The 13,282-nt window shown below is 35.5% G+C and overlaps 1 protein-coding gene across 2 annotated transcripts in view; it reads right to left on the bottom strand.

Moving 5' to 3' along the window:
• The window catches only part of LOC5569913 (serine-rich adhesin for platelets), a 1,178,520-nt gene that overhangs the window by 180,043 nt on the left and 985,195 nt on the right, over positions 1 to 13,282 (bottom strand). For both annotated transcript variants that reach the window (XM_021852955.1, XM_021852960.1), the window contains exon 11: positions 3,257 to 3,416. In XM_021852955.1, the coding sequence (XP_021708647.1) occupies positions 3,257 to 3,416 (160 nt within the window). The remainder of the gene's footprint in view (positions 1 to 3,256; positions 3,417 to 13,282) is intronic.

The raw sequence follows: 13,282 nt of genomic DNA, 5'->3' as shown, positions 1-13,282 counted from the left end.
GTCGAAGACACTTTTGATCTAACTCTTCATTTGAGCTAAGAAAATTGATTTTGAAAGTTTTAACTTAGGGTGGACCCAAAAAATCAGTAATATTGATCTAACTTTTTTATTTTCAGTTTTACGTGAATGTGGTCTTCAGAAAAGTGGCAGAGGAAGTAAAGATGCACATTTTTGCTGAACATCGCAAGTTTGTAATTTTTGAGATTTTGAAATTATAAGCAAACTAATTTATCATGCCACGCGAGCGACGCGCAACATGATTGATCCTGCTCACATCACCCGCCCCCGGAGGAGCAAGTGACCCGAGCAAAGGATCAAACACTACTCTTTGAAGTTATAAGCAAATTTAAGTGAAAAACTATTAAATCTGTAGATGCCCATAACTCAGAGAGTTGGTTAGATAAAATTTGTCTTTTGGTGACATTAGAAAGGTCATACAATAGGCAACTTTTGCTGCAAAAACTGTGAGAACGAAATTTTTGTAAATTGAAAAAAATGACTTCAAAAATACACTTAAAAAACTCGAAATTCGCTTGTAACTCACAAGGTTTTTAAGTTAACGGCGTGCTGTCTTTAGCAAAGTTGTAGAATTTAACTAGATCTACAACTTTCTCATACACCACTTTTTAGAGAAATGTGAAACAAAATATGAAGAAATGATGATACGATTCAGATGTAGGTCTCCTTATGTTTATTACTATAAAACATTAAGTTAGTATATCAGTAGTCGCTTTCATATACTTGCTGTTGTAAACTTTGTATGGTATTATGATTTTATTATTATTTTATCGGTACTCAGTGGTTTAATTCACATATATTTCAAAATGTAAAATGGTGCCAATGCAACTTAAGAAACTTTAAATGTTTCGTCATTGTGACTGCTATTATTGTGACTGAACACATACAATAGTGTCCTAGGGTACAGAACTGTGGAAATGGTGGAATAAACTAACATCAATATAGAAGCCAGGGTTATCAAAACGTGTGCAGGTTTGGGAAATTATTGATGGAATAAAAGTACAATTATAGTGCTGTTACTTGAATAATTTTGCATTAACTAAGGTAAAGTGACCAGACGTCCCGGATTATCCGGGACAGAGCAATTTTTAACTTGACATAACAGTGCCAATACTTTTTATTTCAATTAACTTAGTATGTGGTACATGTCTTAGATTGAATATGAATGTCAATTGCACATCCAACATAGGAAGCGCTTCATTGGGGATGAGATCTGACAAGCGTCCCGGATTTTTTCCGGGACACATCTGGTCACATTAAACTAAGGGCTTGTTCACAAATTTCATAACGCTGAAGGGGGTGGGTGGGTGTCCTCTTGATGTTACGGCTCATACAAAATTTGTAGAATTTTCATACAAAAAGCGTTACGAGGGGGTGGGTGGGTGTCAAAAATGGCCATTTTCAGCGTTATGAAATATGTGAATGAACCCAAATAGTAAAATGTATTATAAGTTCTACATATTTTTGTTGCACATTTCTCTAAAAAGTGGTGTATGGGAAAGTTGTAGATCTAGTTAAATTCTAAAACTTTGATGAAGACTTCAAAATCTTGTGAGTTACAAGCGAATTTCGAGTTTTTTAAGTGTAGTTTTGAAGTCATTTTTTTCAATTTACAAAAATTACATTCTCACAGTTTTTGCAGCAAAAGTTGCCTATTGTATGGCCTTTCTAATGCCACCAAAAGAAAAATTTTATCTAACCAACTCCCTGAGTTATGGGCATCTAAAGATTTAATAGTTTTTCACTTAAATTTGCTTATAATTTCAAAATCACAAAAATTACAAACTTGCGATGTTCAGCAAAAATGTGCATCTTTACTTCCTCTGCCACTTTTCTGAAGACCACATTCACGTAAAACTGAAAATAAAAAAGTTAGATCAATATTACTGATTTTTTGGGTCCACCCTAAGTTAAAACTTTCAAAATCAATTTTCTTAGCTCAAATGAAGAGTTAGATCAAAAGTGTCTTCGACAAAGTTGTTCAAAATAACATTTTCTAAAAGTTTGCAGAAGAGCACAGCCACAAATTTCATCAAACAAAAAAGTTTGAGCCAAAATTTTAACTTAAATAAGGGCCACCTTATTCAACTTTTTTATAAAGTTGTAAAACTCAATTACGAATAACTTCTCTGAAGACATCGCACGTCTAAAATCGACGAGAACAGAGAAAACACTTTTTTCCGGCTAAATTGTCGATTCGGTCCATTGTGCCATGTCATGTCGGATTTTTGTAAGAAATTCCAGATTTTCACCCAATTCTTATGTATGCAGCAGGTACTTTTCAGTGCTATGCCTCGTTTGGGGTTTTGCTGCATTTTTGTTATTTTTTTAGTGTAAATTGGGAAATATTTTTCGACGAATTCCTTTAAAATTGAGAGAGATATTGTATGGAATAATCTAATTTGATTGAAATACCTTTTTCTTTGAGATATTTTGGTGGCGTGTTTTATCCCGGCGGCGCTTTTAACACGAAGTTTCCATACGGACTAAATGAATAACGAGCTGGCTTGCTTGGGCTTTACGATGCAGTTTCTAGCAAGACTTGCTAAAATGAAAAATAGAAACTTCTCCTGCAACGCAAAAACGAATCGTCCTGCTTGGGCTTCGCTAAGCACGGCCATCCAAAATTGGTCATTTTGTATGAAAAATCGAAAAAGTTGCAAATGTTTTGTCCAATACTGTATATGCTTCTCATATCTCCTAAACATCAATACTGTGCATTTGTATTATGAAAATGTGTAGTATTCTGACAAAGCTGGATTTTTTTTTTCAATTTTTTTAAATATTTTGTCCAAGAAAATTATTCCGTTTTTGTCAACTGAAAGTGGCCGATCATGTTCATAAAAACGGAACACATATACGTTAAAAAAACTAAAATCAATCAAAATCAAAAAGTTATACAAATTTTAATAAAAAATTAATTTGTTTCAAAGTTTGTACTTAAACCTCGGATTTTTTTTTTTTTAAATGAGAAAAATATTACCGTTTGAAGAAAACTTCTTTGATTTGCGAGGCTTTGACCGTCTTAGAACCACTGCGCTTATGAAATTTCAAGGTGTTTCTAAGTTTTACATTCTCTTCAATTGAGAGTCTTCTTTTTCTAGTGGTGGCATTTTGTTATAATTTGCGTAACTTGACGGCAAAATGAGTTTTCGAAAAGTTGATACGAACGCATTTAGAACAAACCATGTAAAAGACAAACAAGAGAGAAAAAAGTGTATGACCAAGTAGTACTTACAGTGGATCTTCAGCTCTGTTGGTTCGCTCTGGGTCTCGCCTCGGTCGTTGGCAGCGGAACAAGCATACATGCCAGAATGGTATCGTCCAACCCGTTGCAACACCAGGGAACGCGTCGAAATAATCACCCCCGATGTCACATTCTGTGTCACTGGTAAACCCTTTCATTAGTTGATTCCAGCAGCATGCAGCAAGAGTCACGGGGTCGAGCGATTTTTTTAAGTACGCGTATAGTGGGTTTGTGCACCAGTCGTTGTCATTATTTTCAAGAGGTTTTTTGTAGCATCAAAGAGCCGTTGAACAATTTTCCCAGTTACGATTACACGGTTTTGCATCCGAAGAGGAACGTTGGAGAAGTTGTTGGAGGAGTACGATTTTTCACCCCCACAAGAATGCATTTTGTGTGAAACCGGGAGTGAATGCATTCATCCAGCGTTGGGTCGGAGTCAATCCAGAGAGATATTGTTCGATACCATCCGAGTGTATATCATTTGAAAGACATGGAATGAAAAGAGAAAACACATGATGTGGTAATGTATGAACTTTGATAATCGTATAATTATGTAGCTTGGTTAATGTAAATTACAAAACTCTGTAGGTTGCACTCATCCATTGGTAAAGTACTTTTTAACCCCTCAATAAGGACTGTATTGAAAACAACTTGACAACAATCAAGATTCTTATTCTCTAAGTTTGATGCATCTCTTCGTACCGGATGTAAGTGCATAATAAGTTTTTTTTTAAGGATTTGTTGTGTCCAAAAAAGATTAAATTTTCTTCACTCTCTGTTCATTTTAAATTTACACAAAAAGAAATTTTTGATGTTGGTGTTTTAGGGCAACTAAATTATTAATTGCAAACCAGAATGTATACGCAAAAATATAGAAAAATATTAATTATATTGAAAAATATGGTGACTTTGTTAATCACTGAAAAATATTTAAAAATTTAAACAGAAATTTCAAGAAAAAGTAATATTTTAAAAAAGTAATGGTCTGCAAATCTTATACCAATAGGATCCATCTTTGAAACCCTGCTGTGAAGAACTAAAACAGTTGTGAGTTTTATTCTTGCAATTTTGAAACCAAATGCAGGCATTGCAGAATTCGTTCACATTTGATTTCGAGCACGACCAAAGCAAGCCGAGAAAAATATCACATCTTTATCGGTCCATGGTCGGCAATGTTTCACAAGTTATCACAAGCTGGATATCCAACGGCAGCGAACAAGAGCCCCAAAGAGAGAGCGATGATGAAACCCGTTTTTCTCGCTTATTTGCTATTGGGGGTAGATGTTTTATTTTACTGGTATGATAGAAAGTCTTCGACGATCCGATAGCAATAGTGCCCCCAGATTTGAGGTGTTAAGACGGGTTTTAGAATGCACTGTTATCCCCCTGTTCTAATCAGAGCCGTAGCAGAAGATGATAAACAGGTTCTCATGAAATGTTGCGGATTATGATCGTTACTGACCGATAAGTAAGAAATTCTCTCAATTATCTGAGAACTTAAAAAAAAAGGGAAACGAATGCTACATTGGATGTAAGGCAAAGGTTTTCCGATCCGAGAATAAATGTTTGAATCTTTTTACGTAATAAATACTTACAAAAATTAAACAGACAAACTGTCATCCTACTTACGATCTCGATCTCTTTGAATGTTTTTTCATGAAGTTGACGCATTTGCAGGAATCTGAAACTGATGTTTAACGAATGAAACACTCGGAATATTACTTCTGCCCACGTATTAAAAGGTCCTATAGCTCTGTCTCAATTTTAGTACCAAACGCCTAATTTTGGGCCGTGTTTCTGTTTACTCAATTTTTTGAACGAAGAGCGGATGGTTTACGGACATTTTTTTTCTGATATTTCAGATTTTGCCGCACTCTACAAATTGTTGGTGTATTTTGTTTGCCCTGTCCTTCGAAATGCCAGATAGGAACAATCCCAGTGTTAAAAAATGAGCCCTTGTGGTGGTTTGTCGACTAAGTGAACGTAAAATATGATCAAAAATGACAAGGTTCAAATTTGGACCTATTTTTTAAATAAAAGTTCAAATATGATGTAGCCGTTTTTCAAGCGGGGAACATTTTCCAAGGTAGTACCAAGAACATGCTCTGTCATGTTATTTAATAAAAACAAGTTTTTATCACACATTTTAGAACACTATTGGGCAACGACTTGTGGCGTTGGAATTACTTTTATTGACACTTTAAAATTGCCGCCACCTAATTCCCAATTGATCATGAAGTGCGCTATTAGCATGCTGTAATCGATTAACAAGTTAGCTGTTGCGTCTTTGCTGTAATGTTTGATGCTAGTTATATTGTCGTATTCTGAAACCAAACAAAAGTTCTGTATTTTCAATCCTTAATTAAGGGCATCGTAGTGTTCATCGAGGATTCCAATTTATATTTAAATTTCATTATCCTAGCGAGCTTCCGACTAATCTTTCGATGCTCAATGCATGAAGCAGCATCGTAGGTGGTATATAAATAAAACATTGCAGGGATTTTATTCATCCGGCACATGGGAGGTCTGCTTACCGACATCAAAGGTACACAGTAAAATATGAATATTAATCAACAAGCAAATTGGAGATCGAGTGGAATTAGAAGCAAAACTGTTAATTTTTCGGAATAACCAGATTGCCGGCATGCACAACACATCTCACATTTGATTCATGTTATTTGATGTTTGGCCAGATCTACCCATACATCGCACAATGGGCAATATATTATTAATCTTATAGGAAAAAAATATAATATATAAAAGTATCCATGAAAGTGACTGTCCTCCACATTTATGGATCAACTAATGGACGGTTTTTAAACCGAAAATGAGTAAAATCATGACTCTCCGTCGTTAACAAGGTACGGTACCGACGACCGCCCCGGTATGACCAAGAGCGGCTTAAGCAACCGGATGTCACAACTGTATATGCGCAGCGGTTGGGTGACAAAACGTCGAAAGGCAAAATGTCGAATGCCAAAACGTCGAATGCCAAAACGTCGAAAGTACATAACGTCGAAGGGACAAAACGTCGAAAGACAAAATGTCGAATGTCACAATATCGAATGCCAAAATGTCGAATGCCAAAACTAAGGGTATGCGAAATACCGAATGATTCCGTCAAATACGGTTCGAAACGAAATTCCGCGGAATTCCACGGAACTTGCACAGACGAAATTTGTATTTTGCTATTTCGTTTCGTTTCGCCAAATTGTTAAAATATTTCCACGGAAAATTGAAAACGAACGGAATAAAACGGAATTTCGCGAAATTTGAGTTTAATTTCGAACAAAAAAAGGCAAAGAGTCTCCTAGCTACAGTCAAAAATGGGTCAAATCGACTCATATCATGGATCAGAACACTATAACAGCAAATTATCTGCGAAGCAAACGAATGGTGTGCTAGTGAAAGCATACGTTTTGGCGTTTCTTCAGGAATCGTCTTATCTTATGTCGAATTCGTTTTTGAACCCAGGTTGGAACTGGCGCAACCCGTTCTGAATCATAGTTTCAACCCCAACCCGATTCAGGTTCGACCGAACTACAATTTGTTTGACGTTTGTTTGTTTATGTGTTGATCACCGACCCAGTTCCTAAAAACGAAAACGACATTAGATTCATAACTGTGGTATGGGTTACAATGCCCCACAGATATGAATCAAAGCTGCGAATAGCCCAGGAAAGGAACAACCCAAGTAACCACAAGCATTAAGGTATTACCGTATTTTAACTTTAATTCAACGAGTACAATGCATCATTGCTTTTATTCTGCAATATGCGTGCAATAATTTTTTTTTTTTTTTTTTTTTTTTTTATTATAGACATTTTACACCTTATGGTGCATTCGTGTCTTTAAATAAAATAAATCTACATTTCAATACATCTTCAACTTGCTTTATTTCCATTTTATGAATGCAATGTAGCATTGCTGTATTGTAGCAATGAAATGTGCATTAATGGGTGATATACGGTCACCGCTCAATGCTTCATTGCATCATCTTAATCAATGCTTCATCGCAAGAAAAACGGCAAGACTTCAATGCAGTATTTATCGTCGATCCTTCAATCACTCAGGCTTACTTAATTATTCCTTATGAAAATTCGCCACAAGAAATCTGGTTGAAATTCGTAGATTTGGAGAAACCAGAATTTAAAAAAAAAAAAAGGTGCATCAACCTGGAATTGAACCAAAAACTTTACGATTGATAGGCCCGTGCATACACCACACACCTATCGCCGATTCAATGTGGCAAGATTCTAAAATGATACATAAAGCGTGAAGATGAGCAACCGTTTTAGCCCCACACAATGAAAACAAAACAAAATCTCAACAGCAAAAGAGCGACAGCCGCGGTAAACTTGGAAGTGCAACAGTCGTGTTCACCAACTTATTGCGCACTTCACCCCAAATTGAACTATCACGTAGAGTGAAGAAAAAGTATGATAAGAGTGCACGCTTGCAACGGATCATCTCATGGTATTTAGTGCACTTGTTCCTTGAACTACAAGGAATAAGTGCTCTAAAAACATTATCATGATTCGACGTATCCCTGCTATCACACTTTGAGGGAGCTTACACTTGGAGTGAAATCGACAGTATTTGCCACCGGCAACGAAAGGGCGCTGCTTGAAGTTGCACGATTTCCCGCCCAAGACATGCAGCATCCATGGTCCGGAGGATAGGCGCGGCGAGTCATCGAAAACATCTCACTTAATTTGGGTTCGAATCCCACCAATCATACAAAAAAAAAGACAAATAAGTTCATAAGCAACACAGACCTGACATCCAATGAACAAAACAATACAACAATATTTTTGTGTTTCTATTTTGGATCTTAAAATAACGGTGCATTAAATACACTTTGGCTAAAGCTTTTATGCGGTACAGACAGTAACTATACTTTAGCAATTGCCAACATAGAGCTAGGAAATGTAGCCGTATTTACACTTTAATAGCGCCCTTTTCCACTTTAATACTGCATTAATGAGACATGTAATGCATTATGACTTTATATGCCATATTTTATAGTACAGGTCGGACTCGATTATCCGGAGTATCGATTTTTTTTTCACTCCGGATAATCGAATCCTCCGGATAATCGAATCACTAAGAAAAAATTGAATTCTTTGACAAAAGAACTTAAATATTATCTCTTTTTCGTTATTTTATTTGTATGATGCGGTGGCGTAGCCAGAATTTTTTCCTAGGGACAGTAGGGGTCTTCACAAGAAAAAAAAAAATGTTTGACCAGCATACAAAAAACACTTTTTCAAACCCCCTTTTTCTTAAATACGTTTTAAACTGCAAAACCATTCATATTGTATATTAGAATACCAAATTATCTCAGATTTATGCATAAAAAATGAAAAACAAGAACATCAAAAAACAAATTCCGGATAATTGAGTCTAAAATTCCGGATAATCGAATCCCGGATAATCGAGTCTCCGGATAATCGAGTCTCCGAAAAATCGAGTCCGACCTGTAGCATATAAAGTGATATTGATGCAACTATATACAGCTGTACGGTTACTTGGGAACTGCGTTTGATGAACTTCCACAATGTTATCTTCCATAAGAATGAAGAAAGCAAAACCACGGTTTCCTCCGGGGAACACCGCGTGTCCTTTTGAGCAAATCCGTTAATATATCGCAAAAATTGTTTGTACACAAATGTCAAAAAAGCTGCGGAGCGTGAGTCCCTGATGTTCTATATTTGCTCAGGTGGTGCAGATTATTGATACGCGCATTTGTTCTCTCTCTTGCTTTCCCGCTATGACGTCACTTTTAACTTTGCATAAGAACAGCAGGAGAATAGAGAAATACTAGAGAATAGAGAAAACTAATAGCACGCATCAATGAGTAAAGGCTCTCCCAAATCAACGCGATTTTTTCCGCGATGGCGACAAAAAATCGCCGCGATTTCGTTGTTGTGTCATAAAACTCTACATGTAGCAGCGAAATCGCAGCGATTGTTTGTCGCTGTCGCCGTAAAAATTCGCGTTGATTTGGGTGATCCAAAGCCACACCTCAAATCTTCAAGAGCACAAATCTAAAGAACCAGACGTCCATTCAAGCTGAAAACTCTATCGATTGGTCACTCGATGGCCAATCGATCGAGTGATCAGCTTGAACCGCTGTCGGGTTCGTTAGATTTGTGCTCTTGAAATTCTGAGGTATGCCTTCGATTTATATTCACCTTAAACAAGGAAGATGCATACATTATTTTATATCGAAAAATGAATCAAGGTTTATTCACGCTGTACCACACCACCAACTCCTCTCTCCTTTTATAACGTAACACAATTTCCTCACGACCCCCAATTAAAAAAATGCGAATATTGATAATACATCATAACAAGTATTAGAAGCCAAATGCTGCAAGGCAAAGGTCTTTACCTTTTCAATACCGACATCAAGGCCAATCGATCGAGTGATCAGCTTGAACCGCTGTCGGGTTCGTTAGATTTGTGCTCTTGAAATTCTGAGGTATGCCTTCGATTTATATTCACCTTAAACAAGGAAGATGCATACATTGTTTTATATCGAAAAATGAATCAAGGTTTATTCACGCTGTACCACACCACCAACTCCTCTCTCCTTTTATAACGTAACACAATTTCCTCACGACCCCCAATTAAAAAAAATGCGAATATTGATAATACATCATAACAAGTATTAGAAGCCAAATGCTGCAAGCCAAAGGTCTTTACCTTTTCAATACCGACATCAAGTTTCAAAATTCTCTATGTTCGCCATCTTTCGATCGATTTTGATGATTTATTTTAGGAAAAATCACACATCAGTTATAAATTTGATTCATGCATTGCATGTACCATCAACTTCCGGATATAGATTCAAGTTTGGTGGGGTACCTAGGGTATTTCACAATGGAAAAGCGCTACATTTTTTTTTTCGATTTTCGCACATCGAAATCTCGAGAAAAAAATAAGCCAAACATTAAATTTAGCTCACTGAAAGACGGATTGTCTGAACGAACATGGGTGAACTTGTCAGTCTTATTTGCGGTTCCACTATGCTATGTAGTCCAGTCCAGGTTCAAAACTTTTTTTTCGAAATTTTCAAATATTATTTAAAATACTCTCTAGGCTCAAAATTTATTGAAAATGTGATTTTGTAGTCAGTTATAAACAAAGAATCTGAAAATAAGATAATATTAACAATCCTTAAGGTGATTTTAAAATGAAGCCACACCTCAAATGTTCAAGAGCACAAGACTTAAGAACCAAACAGCGCTCCGCGTTGAAAATTTATCCCATTGATCACCACCAGCAAGCAGACAATTTGATTGATTTTTATCTCGAACTGTTGTCAGATTCTCTAGTCTTGTGCACTTGAAAATTCAAAGTTTGGCTTCGTTTCATAATCACCTTAATTCCTTCAGAATCGTCCAGAAATTCCTTCACAGATTTTGGAATAGGATCATGTCTCCAGTGTTTGCTCTACAAAATAATAGAAATACCTTCAGTATTTTCTGCAAGGTTTACTCTAAAAGTTTGCATTCATCCAGATTTTATCCCTCCCAGAATTAATTCACAGTTTATGCAAGGTTTTTCCACCAAATTTATTAGAACTTCTAAATTAACCCCAACAGGCAATCCTGGTTAAGTTGCTGCCGCAATATCTCTTGGAGTTAATTAGTTTTGCAGTTCTTTCAATTTTATCTTGATTGATTTCTTAGGTATGTGTTGATGAATTCTTTAAAATTTAATTTAATTCAATACTCCAGTTAACATTTAACCAAATATTCCAGTGATTCCTCTGTTCGACTTATTTTTATTCTTCTTGCAAAAAAATTCCGTGCAAAAAAAAAACGTGCTAATTCTGGAATTTGTGTTAAAATAAACCGTGGTAATTCTAGAATCCGTGGAAAAAGTACCGTGTTAATTCTGAAATCCGTGTGAATAGGAAAAAAAAGCCGTGTTAATTCCGAAATCCGTGTAAATAAGTAAAAAAACCGTGTTATATCCGAATTTTGTGCAAAAAAAGTACCGTGTTAATTCCGAAAGGCGTGTAAAAAAAGCCGTGTAAAAATAAAGCGTGCAAAAAAAAACCGTGTAAAAAAAGACTTTAGTGTACAGCAAAATATATGAATATCATTATTCCATGTTTTATGATGTATATTAGCATGACATCACATCCACATGATTAAAAAATTGCAAGGCATTTCTAAAAATCAAATTAATTTTGGGCTCCTCTCAATATTTTTGAGATTGTTTTAAATGTTTGTAACTGCTTTTCGACTCACTTCTTAGTTGTAACATTTAAATTAATTCACTCATTGCCTTGTGAGAATGTAAGATATGTTGAAATGAAACCTTATAAAGTTATTAAGAAGATTTCAAACAACCAGAAAAGAGTCTTACCAAAACATGTAAGGATTCCGCTGAGCAACACTAAGGTTTCCATACGGTAGAGGATTTAAAAAGACGTTTTTTATGCCTATTGTCAAATTTCCAGCTTTTGATAAGAAAAAAAACTTAAACGTGTATTCCGCGAAACAAATTCAAAAATTTCGTTTCGTTTCGAAAAATTCCGTGAGATATTTGATTTCGTATCGAGTTTCACGAAACATTTTTAAATTTCGTTTCGTTTCGTCATTATCAGCGCAAGATATTCCGCGTATCGTTTCGTTTCGTATCGGCATGGAAAAAATCCATATCGCATACCCTTAGCCAAAACGTCGAACGTCGAACGTCGAAAAGAAAAAAAGTCGAATATTCGAAAAAAAAGTCGACAAATTTGATTAACTGTCACGAAACGGTGCTAAAAATTAGCGTTTCACACATTTTTGAACAGCCATTACTCTAAAACTAGTCATTCGATTTCAAATCTTCTTTCACAGTCATGAAGCTTGACTCTTCAACTGCTAAATAAAAATATACTACATAGTCGTAGCAAGGAACAAAGAGTCTTAAGGGGGGTGTGAAAATATATCTTCCTAAAAAAACAGCGTTACAATGGTTCAGAGCTCATATCTCAGCCATCAGGCAACAATATTATAATTTTATTTCACCGCTGGAAACATTCAAGACCAGCATTGCAGGGAAAAATATCAAACATAGTCGTAGCAAGGCAAATGGAGAATGAGGAGCTCCTATCTGAATTGTTTACCAAACTTATAAAAAAATATTTCCGTGCCAATATGCAATCAATTTTCGATTTTGTTTCACAATTCAACACTTGCAGTGCAGATCTTTAAATAAAAAATACTCCACATGGTCGTAGCTAGGAAAAACAGTAATAAAGGGCTTCCATTAAAAAAATGCCCAAAAACTTCAAAAATTCATAACTTTATAATGAGCAAACCGATTTTCGATTTTCTTTCACCATTTGGATGCCTATAGTTGTGCCTTTCATAGAAAAATAATATTACACACAGTCGTAGCAAGATATAAGGTTTTTAAGGGGTATGCCCTATTACTTGGTTCCGTTTGCCTGTAAATCGAAATTCATAGCTATGATTTGTAGTTTTTTCTCCATATCGTTGATTATCGAAGTGAACTTGATAAATTTCAATAAAGATATACATTTTTGTAAACACTAAAAATTTATTTTACCTAAAAATCTACAAAAATCCCTTTTTTAACCTGGAGTTTAAAATCAAAGCAATGGCATGTACTTTTTTCGCCATTAAATTAATTGCACGAATCAAGTGAAGATGTTTGAATAAGAAAAGAAGCTTCTGATTACACACAAAATTTATTTTACCTATGAAACTGCTGAAAACTCAATTTCATGAGTATGTGTGCCTGCTAATCGAAATCCAAAGCAATGACAAGTAGTTTTTTCAACATGAACTTGCTTATAGAAGTTGAGTGAACATGTTTTGGAAGAAATAGACATTTTCTGATAACACTTCAAATTTATTTAGCCTAAGTAACTACGAGAAACCCTATTTCATGAGCTTGTTTGCCTGTAAATATAAATTCAAAGCGATAACTCGTAGCTTTTTCGGAATAAATTTGCTTATAGAAGGATAACATGTTTGAGTAGAA

This window comes from Aedes aegypti, chromosome 1 (assembly GCF_002204515.2).
Source record: "Aedes aegypti strain LVP_AGWG chromosome 1, AaegL5.0 Primary Assembly, whole genome shotgun sequence".
Taxonomy (NCBI): Eukaryota; Metazoa; Arthropoda; class Insecta; order Diptera; family Culicidae; genus Aedes; species Aedes aegypti.
Note: the sequence above shows the minus strand (reverse complement) of the source record. Positions and strands in the feature narration are given on the sequence as shown.